At 44.5% G+C, this 17,735-nt stretch overlaps 1 protein-coding gene across 1 annotated transcript; it reads left to right on the top strand.

The window, feature by feature from the left end:
• The first annotated feature begins 218 nt into the window (after nt 1-218).
• On the top strand, nt 219-17,556 carry LOC144580676 (aryl hydrocarbon receptor-like). Its single transcript, XM_078358701.1, has 3 exons — nt 219-930; nt 11,047-11,234; nt 15,984-17,556. Exons 1-3 carry the CDS (start codon nt 872-874, stop codon nt 16,130-16,132), a joined length of 396 nt encoding a protein of 131 aa, XP_078214827.1. The 5' UTR covers nt 219-871; the 3' UTR covers nt 16,133-17,556.
• The last annotated feature ends 179 nt before the right edge of the window (nt 17,557-17,735 follow it).

Raw genomic sequence — 17,735 nt, 5'->3', positions numbered from 1 at the left:
AGCGCAGGAGGTATTTGCAAAGGAACCGGAATGAGCTTTCCCGGAGGGTCCTCAGACGGGCGCAGACCTGCCCTGGAGGCGGTCCTGAGTGGAGGCGGGTCCTCTCCGCCCGGCCCCGCGCCCCCCGCCCAGCGTCCCCGCCCTTGACCAGGGGTGCTCTCTGCTACCCGAGGACTGGCCTCTCCGGAAGCCCGGGGGCTTCCCGTCCCCGAGAGGGCGGAGTCCGCACCAACGCTGCGGGAGAGAGGAGCGGGTTAGGGCCGGGCTTTCTGTGGATCGGACACTCGAAGGGACGCGTCCGCGCGTGCGAACAAGACCTTCTCCTGACTCCTTCCGAGGGGTCGTCCCCGGACGCGCGGCTTCCGGAGTTCGCCCGGTGTTGTCCCCGCTCACGCGACAGCACCTGCGAGTGAGGAAAGTCTTCCTTCCAACAGAGTCTTTCAGGCAAAACCGTCCAGTTTTGAGCCACCGCCCACCCCGAAGGAAAACCGGAGATTCTTGCCGCGGTTCCTGACACCTAAGCGGGAGGTGGACGCCCGGCGTTCCCGGCAAAGGCGCACCCCGGGCCCGTCGTGCGCTCCCCGCACCGTCCCTCGGGCCACCGAGCCCCAGCGTCCCGTTTGGAGAGGAGGCGCGCGCTGACCCTCGGGTGTCTCGGGCCCGGCGCGCGCGGGGGGACGGCAGGTCCCGCGGGTCGCTGCAGGAAGACGTGCGGCCGGGACCCCGCGCTGGGACCCGCTGGCCGCCTTCCGCGTGAGGGTGGCCGCACCTTCCCGGGCGCCTGGCAGCGGTTTCCTTCGCGCGCGCCGACGGTCCCCGCGTCCCCGTCCCCTTTGTGCGGCCGGGAGGGGAGCGGCCGCCTGCAGACACCATGCGGTCCGCCGCGGGCAGGTACGCCGCGAAGAAGAGGAAAAAGCCAGTGCGGAAGAGGTGCGCGGGCCGGGGGCGTGAGCGGCGGCTCCAGGGACCGAGCCTGGGACGCGGACAGGGTCCGGGTGGGAGAGGAAGGCGGGCGGCGCTGCGTCCTCCCCCGGCCCTTCCCTGCGGCTCCGGCGCGAATTCCGAGGGCCCCGCTGCGCCTGGGCGCTGAGCTCCGGGGGATCCCGGGGAGGACGTATTCATTTTGGAGACGCCCCCGCCCCGAAGCTGCAGCTGGGGGTTTTCAACCTTGACAGTAAGTCCGACCCCTAGTTCGGGCGGGAGTCTGGGGGTCAGTGGCTTTCCGGAAAGGGCGTGCCGGTGTCTCCCGCGTCTCCCGCGTCTCCCTCCGGGGCTGGAGGTCTCCGGGTCTCGGGGGTGGAGTTGCGACGGAGAGGCAAGGCAGGGCCGGGCAGCCCCCACCTCGGACACCGGGAAGGGGATGCGAGGCCTCGCGGGGTAGAGGCCCCCGGCCGGCCAGGGTCCCCTCCCCGTCCCCAGGTCGAGCCCGAGCGCGCGGTGTGGGGACCAGGGAGGCAGCCCCGCCGAGCTCTTGTGGCCCCGGGTCGGGCAGACGCTCCTGAAGGAATCGCAGTCCCTTGTGGGACAGGGGCCCTGGCCCCCAATCCGTGAGACTTCATCCAGTGCCCAGAGGTTGGGTTGGGGCCCCGGAGAGGCTGCGCGAAATGGAGCCGCGAAGGCTGCGGAGACCCCTGCTGGCCCCAGGCCCCGCCGCCGCGCTGGCCTCAGAGCCCCAGCCGGGCCCTGGAACCTTCCTGAGGGACGTGGCGACTCCAGGGAGAGCCCGGCTGCCCACGCGAGCTTCCAAATGCAGAAGGCTGGTCTGCGTCCTAAAAAATTCCCGAAGATCTCAAGATGTCAATTCTCATCCCATTTAATTTTAAAGTACAGAAAATGCCAGGAGAGGAGCCAGATGCGAAAGTGTAGACACTGACATGAAATGTCCACAAGGTGGACATCCTGGGAAAATGAAAGTGGCGGGGGCGCGGGGCATGGGCAGAGGGGAAGCGGCTGCTGCGGGGAAAGGGGTTTCTTGTGGGTGCTCTGAACTCGCTATGGGTGATGGTTACACAGCACTGTGAGTCACCTACTGCCACTGAATTGTAGGCCTCAAAATGGTGAAATTTGTCCATGTGTTTCACCACAATAAACAAAAACCTCATGAAACTTTGCAGTAGGGGCACAGATATGTCAGAACCACAGTCCTCAGGAGAAGTTTCTTTTCCAGGGCAGTAGAACTAGTAATCACTGGATAACTGAAAAAGATGTTCAAAATGGGAGATTTATTTTAAGAAAGTTACGAAAACCCTAAATATTTTATTTTAACTGAAAATACCAATGTTTATCAATTTGCTGATCCTCTGATGCTGGATGGGGTCCTTTTCCTTTTTTGTGTGTGCATAAATCTTAACAAGAAGGTATTGTTTTCGGTTTAAAGACACTCGCATCTTGATCATGACCCTGCCACGTAGACTAATTCAACAGTCAGTATCTTTTTCTGCAGCCGCACTGTGAGTCTTTAGTTTACTAAGAAACAGCACTTTCTCTTTGCTCTCCTTTCACTAATGATTATGACAGAAAGAGCTGAAATTAAAAGGTGTGGGGACATTTAGCAGTCATTTGGGTTAGTACACAGCTTACCTAATGGGAGCAGTTCCAGATGTCTGGGGAGTCCAACCCTGGCGAACTGTGGACGTCTTAGGTTTGCAACCGGTTGATGAGAGACTCAGCTAAGTGGTGGTCAGTTAACAGTGATCTAGTGTAAAAACTGGAGCTTCTTTCTGACAAGAATCAGCATTTATTTTTTTCTTTCTTTTTTTAAATTTTACTTTAACTTCTGGGGTGCATGTACAGATCTTGCAGGATTGTTAGATAGGTAGACACCTGCCATGGTGGTTTGCTGCCTCCATGCCCCTGCCACCTACATTAGGCATTTCTGCCATTCTTATCCCTCCCCAATCTCCCCACCCCCTGCTATCCCTCCCCTAGTCCCCAACCCCCCAACAGACCCCAGTGTGTGATGTTCCCCTCCGTATGTCCATGTGTTCTCATTGTTCAACATCCACTTATGAATGAGAACATGTGGTGTTTGGTTTTCTGTTCTTGAGTCAGTTTGCTGAGAATATGGTTTCCAGCTTCATCCATGTCCCTGCAAAGGACATGAACTCATCCTTTTTTGTGCCTGCATAGTATTCCATGGTGTATATGTGCCACATTTTCTTTATCCAGTCTATCTTTGATGGGCATTTGGGTTGGTTCCAAGTCTTTGCTATTGTAAACAGTGCCACAATGAACATATGTATGCATGTATCTTTATAATAGATCGATTTATAATCCTTTGGGTATATGCCCAGTTATGGGATTGCTGGGTCAAATGGGATTTCTATTTCTAGATCCTTGAGGAATCACCACACTGTCTTCCACAATGGTTGACTAATTTACACTCCCACCAGCAGTGTAAAAGCGTTTCTATTTCTCCACATCCTCTCCAGCATCTGTTGTCTCCAGATTTTTTAATGATCGTCATTCTAACTGGTGTGAGATGGTGTCTCAATGTGGTTTTGATTTGCATTTCTCTAATGACCAGTGATGATGAGCATTTTTTCATACGCTTGTTGGCCACATAAATGTCTTCTTTTGAAAAGTGTCTCTCATATCTTTTGCCCACATTTTGATGGAGTTTTTTTTTTTCTTGTATATTTGTTTTAGTTCTTTGTAGATTCTGGATATTAGCCCTTTGTCAGATGGGTAGATTGCAAAAATTTTTCCCCATTCTCTTGGTTGCCAATTTGCTCTAATGATTGTTTCTTTTGCTGTGCAGAAGCTGTTAGGTTTAATTAGATCCCATTTGTCTATTTTGGCTTTTATTGCCATTGCTTTTGGTGTTTTCGTCGTGAAGTCCTTGCCTATGCCTATTTCCTGAAGGGTACTGCCTATGTCTTCTTTTAGGGTTTTTATGGTGTTAGGTCTTCTATTTAAATCTTTAATCCGTCTGGAGTTAATTTTTGTATAAGGTGTAAGGAAGGGGTCCAGTTTCAGCTTTCTGCACATGGTTAGCCAGTTTTCCCAACACCACTTATTGAACAGGGAACCCTTTCCCCATTGCTTGTTTTTGTCTGGTTTGTCAAAGATCAGATGGTTGTAGATGTATGGCATTACTTCCAAGGCGTCTGTTCTGTTCCATTGGTCTATATCTCTGTTTTGGTACCAGTACCATGCTATTTTGATTACGGTAGCCTTATAGTATAGTTTGAAGTCAGATAGCATGATGTCTCCAGCTTAGTTCTTTTTGCTTAGGATTGTTTTGGCTATGCAGGCTCTTTTTTGGTTCCATATGAAGTTTAAGGTAGTTTTTTCCAGTTCTGTGAAGAAGGTCAATGGTAGTTTGATGGGGATAGCATTGAATCTATAAATTACTTTGGGCAGTATGGCCATTTTCACTATGTTGATTCTTTCTAACCATGAGCATGAAATATGTTTCCATCTGTTTGTGTCCTCTCTTATTTCATTGAGCGATGGTTTATAGTTCTCCTAGAAGTGGTCCTTCACATCCTTTGTTAGTTGTATTCCTAAGTATTTTATTTTCTTTGTAGCAATTGTGAATGGGAGTTCAGTCATGATTTGGCTTTCTGTTTGTCTGTATTTGGTGTATAAGAATGCTTGTGATATTTGCACATTGATTTTGTATCCTGAGACTTTGCTGAAGTTGCTTATGATCTTAAGGAGATTTTGGGCTGAGATGATATGGGGTCTTTTAAATACACAATCATGTCATCTGCAAATAGAGACAGTTTGACTTCCTCTTTTCCTAATTGAATACCCTTTATTTCTTTTTCTTGCCTGATTGCTCTGGCTAAAACTTCCAATACTATGTTGAATAGGAGTGGTGAGAGAGGGCATCCTTGTCTAGTGCCAGTTTTCAAAGGGAATGCTTCCAGTTTTTGCCCAGTCAGTATGATATTGGCTGTGGGTTTGTCATAAATAGCTTTTATTATTTTGAGTTACGTTCCATTGATACCTAGTTTATTGAGAGTTTTTAGTATAAAGTGCTGTTGAATTTCATCAAAGGCCTTCTCTGCATCTATTGAGATAATCATGTGGTTTTTTTCTTTGGTTCTGTTTATGTGATGGATTACATTTATAGATTTGCATATGTTGAACCAGCCTTGCATCCCCGGGATGAAGCTTACTTGAACGTGATGGATAAGCTTTTTGATGTGCTGTTGTGTTTGGTTTGCCAGTATTTTATTGAAGATTTTTGCATCTATATTCATCATGGATATTGGCCTGAAATTTTCTTTTTTAGTTGAGTCTCTGCCAGGTTTTGGTATCAGGATGATGTTGGTCTCATAAAATGAGTCAGGGGGGATTCTCTCTTTTTGTATTGTTTGGAATAGTTTCAGAAGGAATGGACCAGCTCTTTTTTGTACATCTGGTAGAATTCAGCTGTGAACCCATCTGGTCCTGGACATTTTCTGGCTGGTAGGCTATTAATTGTTGCCTCTACTTCAGACTTTGTTATTGGTCTGTTCAGGGACTCAGCTTCTTCCTGGTTTAGTCTTGGGAAGGTGTAAGTATCCCAGAATTTATTCATTTCTTCTGGATTTGCTGGTTTATGTGCATAAAGTTTTTGTAGTAATCTCTGATAGTAGTTTGTATTTCTTTGGAATCAGTGGTGATATCCCCTTTATCATTTTTTACTGTATCTATTTGATTCTTCTCTCTTTTCTTTTTTATTAATCTGGCTAGTGGTCTATCTATTTTGTTGATGCTTTCAAAAACCAGCTCCTGGATTTATTGATTTTTGAAGGGTTTTTTTGTGTCTCTATCTCCTTCAGTTCTGCTCTGATCTTAGTTATTTCTTGTCTTCTGCTAGCTTTTGAATTTATTTAATCTTGCTCCTCTAGCTCTTTTAATTTTGACAATAGGTGTCGATTTTAGATCTTTCCTCATTTCTCATGCGGGTATTTAGTGCTATAAATTTTCCTCTAGACACTGCTTTAAATGTTTCCCAGAGATTCTGGTATGTTGTGTCTCTGCTCTCATTGGTTTCAAAGACCATCTTTATTTCTGCCTTCATTTCATTATTTATCCAATAGTCATTCAGGAGCAGGTTGTTCAGTTTCCATGTAGTTGTGTGGTTTTAAGTGAGTTCTTAATCCTGAGTTCTAATTTGACTGCACTGTGGTCTGAGGGACTGGTTGTTACGATTTCCATTCTTTTGCATTTGCTGAGGAGTGATTTACTTCCAATTATGTGGTCAATTTTAAAGCAAGTGTGATGTGGTGCTGAGAAGAATGTATAGTCTGTGGATTTGGGGTGGAGAGTTCTGTAGATGTCTATTAGGTCCGCTTGGTCCAGAACTGAGTTCAAGTCCTGGATATCCTTGTTAATTTTCTGTCTCATTGATCTGTCTAATATTGACAGTGGCCCTCGCAGGTGATTCCCAGGCAAGCAAGGTCTTGAATGGACCTCCAGCAGTCCTGCAGCAGAGACGACTGACTGTTATAAGGAAAACTAAAAAACAGAAAGAAATAGCTTCAACATAAACAAGGTCATCCACTCAGGGACCCCATCCAAAAGTCACCAACTTCGAAGACTAAAGGTAAAATTGGATGGAGAATGAGTTTAACGAATTGACAGGAACAGGCTTCAGAAGGTGAGTAATAGCAAACCTTTCTGAGCTAAAGGAACATGCGCTAACCCAATGCAAAGAAACTAAGAACCTTGAAAAAAGATTAGACAAAATGCTAACTAGAATAACCAGCTTAGAGAAGAACATAAACGACTTGATAGAGCTGAAAAACACAGCACAAGAACTTCGCGAAGCATACACAAATTTCAGTAGCTGAATTGATCAAGTAGAAGAAAGGATATCAGAGATTGAAAACCAACTCAATGAAATAAAACAAGAAGGCAAGAAAAGAGAAAAAAGAGTGAAAAGATATGAACAAAGCCTCCAAGAAATGTGGGATTATGTGAAAAGACCTAATCTACGTTTGATTGGTGTACCTGAATGTGACCAACGAATCCAAGTTGGAAAACACTCTTCAGTATATTACCCAAGAGAACTCATCCAACCTAGCAAGGCAGGCCAACATTCAAATCCAGGAAATACAGAGAACACCACAAAGATATTCCTCAAGAAGAGCAACCCCAAGGCACATAATTGTCAGATTCACCAAGGTTGAAATCAAGGAAAAGGGCCAGGTGCAGTGGCTCACGCCTGTAATCCCAGCACTTTGGGAGGCCGAGACAGGTGGATCACGAGGACAAGAGATCGAGAGCATCCTGGTCAACATGGTGAAACCCCCGTCTCTACTAAAAATACAAAAAATTAGCTGGGCGCTGAGGCGTGTGCCTGTAGTCCCAGCTACTCAGGAGGCTGAGGCAGGAGAATTGCCTGAACCCAGAAGGCGGAGGTTGCAGTGAGCCGAGATCGCGCCATTGCACTCCCGCCTGGGTAACAAGAGCAAAACTCCATCTCAAAAAAAAGAAAAAGAAAAAGAAATGAAGGAAAAAATGCTAAGGGAAGACGGAAAGAAAGGTCGGGTTACCCACAAAGGGAAGCCCATCAGACTCATAGCGGATCTCTCAGCAGAAACCCTACAAGCCAGAAGACAGTGGGGGCCAATATTCAACATCCTTAAAGAAAAGAACTTTCAACCCAGAATTTCATATTCAGCCAAACTAAGTTTCATAAGTGAAGAAGAAACAAAATCATTTATGGACAAGCAATTGCTGAGATTTTATCACCACCAGGCCTGCCTTACAAGAACTCTTGAAGGAAGCCCTAAACATAGAAAGGAACAACCAGTACCAGCCACTCCAAAAACATACCAAATTGTAAAGACCATCAACACAATGAAGAAACTACTTCCACCAACAGGCAAAACAACCAGCTAGTATCAAAATGGCAGGAACAAATTCACACATAGCAATATTAACCTTAAATGTAGAAGGGCTAAATGCCCCAATCAAAAGACACAGACTAGCAAATTGGATAAAAAGTCAAGATCCATCGGTGTGCTGTATTCAGGAGACCCATCTCACATGCAAAGACACACATAGACTCAAGATAAAGGGATGGAGGAAGATTTACCAAGCAAATGGAGAGCAAAAAAAAAGCAGGGGTTGCAATCCTAGTCTCTGATAAAATGGGCTTTAAACCAACAAAGATCAAAAGAGACAAAGAAGGACATTACATAATGGTAAAAGGATCAATGCAACAAGCAGAGCTAACGATCCTAAATATATATGCACCCAATACAGGAGCACCCAGATACATAAAGCAAGTTCTTAACAACCTACAAAGAGACTTAGACTCCCACAAAATAATAGTGGGAGATTTTAGCATTCGTTCTTACCTTTAATTCACCTCTCTGTAATGCATCTTTTTTCTTTGAATACTTATAAGATTTCTTCTCTCCATAGCTGGTTTTTAGCAATTTGATTGTGATTGTTCCTTGGTCTGGTGTGTGTCCATGTGCACAAATGTGCTAATCTGGCTTGGGATTTGTTGAGTTTCTCAGAGGTCTGTCATTTTCATCAAATTTGGAAATTTTTCTGCCATTACTTTCTAGAATATTTTTTGCCCCTCACCTTTCTGCAACTTTAATTACATGTATATTAGACAGCTTAATATAGTTCAGAGGTCACTGAGGCTCTATTCACCTTTCTTAAGCCTTTTCTTTTCCTGTGCTTCAGTTTGGATAATTTCCATCAAGTTGACTAATCTTCCCTTCTGTAGAGTCTAGTCTGTTATCAGGCTCATTCCATGAACGTTTACTTTCAGATATTCTGTTTTTTCATCTCTATAAGTTCCATTTGGTTATAACTTCAGTTTTTCTCCTCATATGTTCACGTGTTGTTTAAATTCTTGAGCACAGTTGTAAAAGGTGCTTTAAAGTCTCTTCGTCTATTGCATGATCTCTGTCGTTTCTGAGTTTGATTTACTTGATTTTCCTTCATTATGAATCACATTTTCTTGCTTCTTTTCATGTCTAGTGCTTTTTGGTTGGATGATGAACACTGGCACTGTTAAGCTGTCTGGATTTTGTTACCTTCTTTTAAAGAGTGTGGGACATTTTCTCACTCCTCTCTGTCTCTGTCTCTGTCTCTGTCTCTCTCTCTCTCTCTCTCTCTCTCTCTCTCTCTCTCTCTCTCTCTCACACACACACACACACACGTCCCCAGGAGACTAAATGCCTCTTTCTTGTCACAGGAATGTTGAATGTCTCCTCACACCCTTCTGGGCAGGACCTAAAACAGCTCTGCAGGGCTCTGTCTCCAGCAACCTCTGTCCCTGTGATCTACTCTCAGAAGGAGCCTATCCTTCTGCTGTGAGGAAGTCAGACCCCAGGCCTCTGTGACTCTCCAGCTCCTTTTAGCGGGAAGCAGTGGTAGAGGTAGAATCAAAGTACAGATCTTTTCCAGGGAAATTTCTTCACAAAACCTTTCTCAGCCCTTTCCTATCCCCCTGAATGTGGGGCCTAGAGTTGCCAAATTGGTTCTTGAGGTTCTTTTTTGTTACACTCATACCCCGGAGTTTTGCCAGCTCAGTCGGAGATCAGCATTTTAATATCCTGCTACAAAAATTTGTCCATGCGTTGAGCTACTGTGTACGGGCCCAGGTTGGATGTTTCTTACATGGCAGCCCCGAGAGACGGAGACTGTCAGTGTGTTTTATAAATGAGGTAGAAAGCTTCATTTATTACTTTTGCCTCTAGACAGAATAAGTTAAGTAAGCATCTGTATTCTTTACGCTTGGCTTTTTTTTTTTTTTTTTTTTTGAGATGGAGTCTTGCTCTGTCGCCTAGGCTTAAGTGCAGTGGTGAGGTCGGGCTCGCTGCAAGTTCTGCCTCCCAGGCTCAAATGATTCTCCTGCCTCAGCCTCCTGAGTAGCTGGGATTATGTGCCCAGCTAATTTTTCTGTTTTTAGTAGAGATGGGGTTTCACCATGTAGGCCAGGCTGGTCTTGACCTTCTGACCTGCTCCCACCTTGGCCCCCAAAGTGCTGGGATTACAGGCATGAGCCACCATGCCCAATCTGGCCTTTTATAAAACTATATTTTTGCTATTTATCATGTTTTAAACTTCCTCCTGTCTTCCAGAGAGTGCTACTGTGTTTTGCTTTGGAGGTGAGGTAATAGAAGTAGTTTCAGTCATGCTACTTGGGTTAACTAATTGCTCATGAATGTCTCTGAAATAATGACTGGTGGACTCTGTCCTGTGGGCAAGTGCTGGGCTTTGAGGGATGAGGGTGGGGGCACTGGGAACAGAGTGCCAAAGGAGAGCCTCCAGAAGATGTTCTTTCAAAGCTATGCATGAAAACCTTTGTTCCATCTGTGGGAAATGTGGAAACTTTTGAACGTGAAATCCAGAGGGGAAGCCTGTAAGAATAAAGATAGATGAGTGGGGGTGTGACTGTAGCCTCCAGGAATCATTCCTCCCTGCATGTTGATGATAGAAGATTATAGGGATAGATTCACACACACACACACACACACACACACACACACACAGAATTTATATGTATATATGTATGTGTGTATATATGGAGAGAGATAACGTCTGTGTCCATACGCATGTTTATGTATGTGTATTCACACACACAGAGAAAAAAGTACACACATAGATACATGTTGGGTATCTGTGTGTGTGTGTGTGCACACACGTGTGCATACACTCAATTCCTAAAAAATTATACTTTCCTAAATGGAGTTTAAGTTTTGTCAGTGTTAATTGTGGAATAGAGATCTTCTAACTTAAAAATTACATGTGAATGCAATGCAAGTGGGAGGAAAAGTGGGCCAGCCCTGCTGCTTTGAGGGCTGCCAGGTCTAACCCTCCTGCCTGGGTGTGAAGGAGCCTTCTAGGTGCCCAGGGCCCAGTGGGGGCCCAGTTGACAGATGAGGAAAGGGGTGAGGGCACAGCAGCAGTGGGGCATCGTGGATGGGTAGAAGCTGAGACTGTAGAATGAGGGATTCTGCCCCTGAACACTGATTTGGGCTGTGTAGTGCGGGGCATGGTGTTGGAACCCCTGGGGTGATGTAAGAGTGAAATAGCAGTGGAAAGTGGGGCAATGATCATTCTCTCTCCCCCAAGTCCTAAGCCAGTGCCTCCAGAGGGAGCCAAGACCAACCCCTCCAAAAGGCACCGGGACCGACTGAATCAAGAGCTGAGCCGACTCACCAACCTGCTACCCTTCCCTGAGGACGTGCGTGCACGGCTGGACAAGCTTTCCGTCCTCAGGCTGATCGTGGGCTACCTGAAGGTAAAGGGCTACTTTGCAGGTAAGTGGTGGCTGCCATTACAAAGTGAGGGTGAGAGCCCGCCCCTCCCGCCAGCACCTGCTGGGACCCTGGTGGAGGCTGTGGCCATAGGAGGAAAAGGGTTAGCTTGGGTTAACCCTTTATCCTAGTGAAAGCTGCACCATTGCCTTCGGACCTCAGGCAGAGGTGGGAGGCACCTGCTCGACACAGGTGCATTAGGTGAGCCAGGTGCTCACCTGGGCAGGTGCCCATCTGAGGTGCAAACCCCAGCCCCTTGTTGTCCTAGGCTGCTTGTGAGAGGAGATGGCACCAGTCCCCTTGCCTGGCTGTGATATTCTCCAGGGAGAGTCCTTAGCATGACCACCTTAGCTTTTGACTTCCTTTGCTTTGTCATTTCTCATGAGGGTCCAAGTGTTCCTCTACCTTGTAGAACTTTGGTTCAGATCAAAGGTCCTCTTTCTCTGAGTGTAGCATAGGATCTAGGATATTATTTCTTCCTGTTTTCTTGAAAACTTGTCCTCCTAAAATTCTTTATTACACAGTGGGCACAATCTATTCTTCCTTGACCTGCTTGCTCATTAACTGTGTTGCTACTTAAAGACAGATGTTCTAACCCATTCCTGGAAATGGAACTTGTATTCAGTGAGACTGAGCGGACACGGTGAGTCTGTGGCCGCCTGTGTTCCCTGCAGTGTCACCTCTCGTGAGGGAGAATGCCCCGTAAGTAAGCATCGTCTCGGAAGCTTATTATAAACTCCTCCCAGCTCTACTCCAACAGCAAATGTGGATTTATCATTTTCATCAAATTTGATAAACTTTTGGCCATTATTTCTTCAAGTATTTTTTCTGATTCTTCTCTCTTTCTTCTCTGGGTGGAACTCAAATTACATATATTTTAGACTGCTTGATGCTGTACGACAGGCCATCGATTCCTTGTGAAGTTTTCTCATTGCTGCTTCATTTCAGATAATTTGCACTGACCAGTCTCTAAGTTTATCAATGCTTTTCTCATCAAGGGTTCATTTTGCTGTTCGGCCTATTAAATGTGTTTTTTTATTTCAGGTTTTGTATTTTTCAGATAAAAACATTTCTCTTTGGTTGTTTTTATTGTTCCATTTCTCTGCTGAGCTTTCATTTATATGATTATTTTCACTTTAAGTATTACAGTCAAGAAGATTTTTGCTATTCAGTAGGGTAGCTATTAGCCACATATAGTTACTTAAATTTAAATTTATATCAATTAAAATTATGTAAAATTAAATTCTTAGCTTCCACATTTTCAAAGCTCAGTAGCCATGTGTGGCTGAGACAGCAGATATGAAGCCATTTCCATGATCATATGGACAGCACTGATCTCCCCTGGAAATTATCTTCCAACCCATGTAAAATTGTAAAACCTCTTTCTCTGCTGGTTGTCTTCTCTTTGGCACTATGGAAAGAAAAATGAAAACTTCTGAACTCTCCACTGTATTTAATTAAAGAAAAAACAGCCCTCACTATCTCCATTCCTTCTGATGCATCTTCTTGAATAGAACTTTGGCAACAAGAAAACTGGAGGATAATACCAAAGAATGCAGATTTCTCTATCACATTATCTTTCTCACTGTTCCATCATTCTTCTGTTTTCATATTATTTTAGTCCTCATGGCAAAGCTGAGAATCCTTAATGATTAACTTTGAAATAGTTCTCAGGATGATAAAATAGCAAAATGTTTTAAGATTTAAAAAACTAAGTAAAATCACTAAGGTTCAACAATGTATCTGAGATTTATGTAAGTGTTAAATGGACTCATATGATCACTGCAAGACAAGATGAATTTTATTTTATTTTTAAAATAAATAAATTTATCTTTGTTATTTGGAAGACCTCTAATACAGAACAAAAGTCAGGACTTATTAATCTTTAAAACTGTTAAACAGCTGCTCAAAAAGAAGCTCAAAAACTAAAACTGGGTCCAGTCAACACCCTGAAAATCATACACCCTGAAAATCATGAAACTTTTGCTCAGAACACAGTGAGAACTGCAGAAAAGCAGCGTCTGTTTCATCATGCCCAGCAACAGCATGGAATGTCCTGCACGGAACAAGCACACTCCAGGTGGCCTCAGGTTGTGGGGAAGGAGTGAGTAAGGTTTTACCTGGGGTGAGGATGGTGTTTTGGAACTGGAAAGAGGTGGTGTTTGCACAGCACTGTGAATGTGCTAAATGCCACTGAATTGTTTACTCTAAAATGGTCGCTCGTATGTGAATTCCACCTCAATTGTTAAAATACACATTCATTGGCCAGGCGCAGTGGCTCACACCTATAATCCCAGCACTTTGGGAGACCGAGACAGGCGGATCACAAGGTCAAGAGATTGAGACCATCCTGGCTAACATGGTAAAACCCTAATTCTACTAGAAATTAGCTCAGCATGGTGGTGGGCACCTGTGCCCTTGGCCCTGCCTGCCACAAGGAGGGTGCTGCCCCAATGCCATGCTTGGCACCTCACTGCTGAGTTAACAAGAAAGTGCCTCTTCTCAGTGATTTTTAACAAGTTTACTGGTGCGTCTTTGCCACCAGCTTTCCATAATGACTTTTGCATTTTTTGTTTCACTGAGGACTTGATTAGAGGAAAACGTCAGCTATGCAGGCTTCTTTTTCATGCTGAACATCTTATCCCCAAATTATGCACATTATGGTTAAATAAGATATTTTTTAAATGAGCTTTCTTGTTTTTTAATCTTCAACTTAGAAGAAAATAGATCCACCACTATCGTTGATAATTTTGTGGGTGCTTTTTCCCAGAGTGTGCACTGGAAAGTGATTCACTGTCAGGTAAACTACACAATTATTTCTTTATTAGTGATAAATTTTGTTTACCCAGCTAAATATTCTTCAGTCTTATTCAAACTTATTCATGCTTAACAATAACATTTACAAATGTGAAAAGGCAAAGCCTCCTTGGCTTATTTTTCAGGCTCCCTGCCAGAAGCCTCTAGGGATGATTTGTGTGTAGAACAGAACTGTGAGCATCTGTGGGGCCACTTTTCCTTCATTTCTACAGATACACAGAAATAGAGTTTGGAATTCCCTAGATTATGGATCAGAGGATGAGAATGGGGAAACTGGATGCCTGCTTAAGGGCCCAGGGCCCCTGACCTTGTTTAATGAGCTCCTCCTTCCCTTGTCTGTCCTGTGTCTGTGACCCCACAACCAAAGCCCTGTTGACTTGCTCATGTACAAATGTGATGATGAGCCCGGCCCTAGGCAGCATCTCAAGGAAGGTCCAGCAGGCGCACCTGCCTATCTGCATCGCTGCCTTTGCTAAACGTTGCTAGGCACTTGGCTTTGCTTCAGGTGCTGGAGACACAGGAGGAAACAAAAGCCTTGTCAGCAGAATTGTTACATTCAAGTGGAAGACACAGCCCCTGCGTCAGTAGACAAGTGTGCAATATAGAATCAGGTAAAGCCTCTGAGGGGCCAAAATAGAGCAAGAGGTGAGAGCTGTAGACGCTGCTGATGAGGCCATTCTGAGCAGCAAGGAAGTGACAGGGAAGCCATGTGAAAAATGGCAAGAGGGGACTTCTAGGCAGAGAAAACAACACTTGCAGAGTTCCTAGCACAGAACAAGAAGGGCCTGTCTTTTCTGGGAAATGGCTAGGACTCAGGAGGAGGCCACGTGGCTGACATGGCCAGGTTGGTGGGAGCCGTACAGTTTCAGGAGAAAACGTGGCCATCAGGAAAAGGCCAGCCTCCTAGGCTTTCTTGCACCAGTGTGGTCATGTGACAGGGTTCTGACCAACAGGCTATAAGCAAAGGAGTTGGGTGGCAGCTTCCGCAAGAGAGAAGGGGCCACGCTTCTGCAGATCCCTCCTCCTAAGAACAGAAGGGGTAAGGCCTTGAGGCTGAGTCCAGGAAGGCAGAGAGTGAGCTCCAAGAAGCTGGTCCCCTGGAACCTTACGGGACAGGGCTGAACAAATCCCTGACTGCAATATTCTGATACTGTATGTGCATGAGATACACTTTTATCTTTTAAGCTATTGTTATTTGAGGAATTTTAGTTACAAAAAATCAAAATGGATCTTAACTAATGGTCATGGTCAGGACATAAGATTTTGTGTGTATATGAGGCCATTGGAGGGTTTTGTGCATATGTGAAGCCACTGGAGCAGAAGGCTGATGTCATATGTCATATAATTTTTCAGAAATGTCGTGCACACTTCTGTTCAGAGAACTGATTACATGGGGCAAAAGTAGAAGTAGGAAGGCCAGCAAGAGTTGCTGTTGTCTCAGACCTGCATGGTAGTGGTAGAGGTGGTGAAGCAGGTAACGGTCTGGATCTGCAATTTTTTGTAACAGGTCATGTTATGCATTTATACCTGATCTGACAGATAAGGCAAGAATGAAATCGTCCGAAACCAAATTACTCTTTAATGGCAGCGACTTCAATGCTAAGGGGGTAGAGGGAAGCACAACAAATTTTCCTCAGGAGAAATAGTAAGGGCCTCTCAGAGGAAGCAGTATTTGAACTTAATTAATACTTTGCCTGCAGAGAAGCCACAGTAAGAACAACTCAGACAAAAGTTAAAATGGGGCTCTTTTCCCAGCTAGAGGAGGTAAGTGTTCAGTCAGATGTCACCACTCCTACCGGAACCTTGGAAGAACTCAAGGTGCCAGTACACAGAGTGACACTTACTATCCTGAAGCTGAAAACCAGGGTCACCTGGATTCTCCTTTTCATCCATGTGAGATGGCACATGTTCATAATTACCTTTTTTCTTTCTCAGCCGCCCTAAAGGACAGCAATGCAGGCTGCTCCACTGACTCACCCATGAACCCAGGAAGCAGTGAACAGACCTTTCCACAAATCAGTGTAGATCTGTTTTCTGAAGGGGACTTGCTGCTTCAGGTACTGTACAATATTGATCAGTTCTAATCCATGTCAGTGGTAACAGCTATAGCAGAATCAGGCCTCAGAGTTTTCCAGAAAATATTTTGTTTCAACTTTTGCCGAATATATCTTTAATTATCATGTCAAATTTCTGGTTGAATAGAGTATTCTATATCTAATTTCCCATTTTTGGACAATTCTTTACTCATGGTACCATGTGGGTGGGAACCACACATGGGGTAGGAAGAGTCAGAAACTCTAGACATCAGTCCCTAATGGTCACCTGCTAGTAGAGTGGCAGTCACCAGTCCCTCCCAAAAAAGTGATACTCCATCTTCTTTATATGCCTCAGGGACTGTGAGACTCAGATGTAGGAATATATGTGAAAACCAGGCTGTAAGCCATCGTGTCCTGAGTCACTAAACAACTGTACAGAGGAAAAATGGTGTGGAGATGAAAAATTACCATATCATATTTCATTTTTACCACTCTGAGCATTTTAAACATTTCTTCCCCTTTAATTTTCTATCTATATAATAATATATTGCTGTTACCTCAGCAAGGGATCTACATTCTGGGTGTCATAAATATGGCAGATTTTTACCTCACACACCGGAAGTATGAAACCTTAAAAGACAGCCTGCAAAGAACACACATAACCACTGGGTGATGGGTCATTGCCTGTGAACTTCCTCAAGAATTATGATTAGTAGCAGGTCGGTCTCTTTGGGTAAGAGAAGGTGGCATGAAAGATCACGTTGTCTTCATTTGTCTGGTAAAATGTTGGCAAATCATTAGGCTCTTCTCTGGCTGTGGGTTCAATCTCAGCACACTCTGCCTTCAAAGTCTGTAGTTTCATGTGCCCGACCACAAGCTGAGGGAACTGCATTTTTAATGCTTCAAATCTTTCGTAAAACTCAAAAGAGATCTGCTACAAAGTCCCTGTCCAAGTGTTCGCACGTGTTAAGACCAGGTATCTGAGCATAGGTTATATTGTTCTCTTCACATTTTGTGCGTTTGAAATGTTTTGTATTTCTCCTTTAAAATAGATATTTAACACAACAAAATCTCTTGAAATTGAATTCAAGAGATTAAGTCATGAGAGTTCTGCCCTTGTGAATGGAGCGGTGCCTTATAAAGGGATGTGGGAGCAGGCTTAGGCCCCTTTGCCTTCTGCCGTATGAATACCCAACATTAGTACCCTGTGGAGGCTGCAGCAACAAGGCATCATTTCGGCAGCAGGGAATGGGGCCCTCGCCAGACACTAAACCTGCCAGTGCTTTGATCTTGACTCCTCTGCCTTGACAACTATGACAAGTAAATTTATATTATTTATAAATTGCCCAGTCTTAGGCATTTTGTTACAGCAAAACAGTTGGTCAATCGAAAAGTACCTTTGCAGAAGCATATAGACTGGTATTTGATCAAACATGTGAGCATCAAGTCTAACCAAGTTTTCACATAAAATAACCATCACAGCTTCATATTTAGTTTCCTAAGTGTCTGTCAACAAGAATTAGTTTCAATTACTAAAGACAAAAATCTTGTTTCAATTGATAAAGAAATAATTCAACTTCATTTTCTGGAAACACATTCAGATATTTGGGATTTAAAACCAAATGAAATTTATTCTATTTATCTAAAAATA

Source organism: Callithrix jacchus, chromosome 21, assembly GCF_049354715.1.
Source record: "Callithrix jacchus isolate 240 chromosome 21, calJac240_pri, whole genome shotgun sequence".
Lineage (NCBI taxonomy): Eukaryota > Metazoa > Chordata > Mammalia > Primates > Cebidae > Callithrix > Callithrix jacchus.
This window is presented reverse-complemented; position numbering and strand designations above follow the sequence as displayed.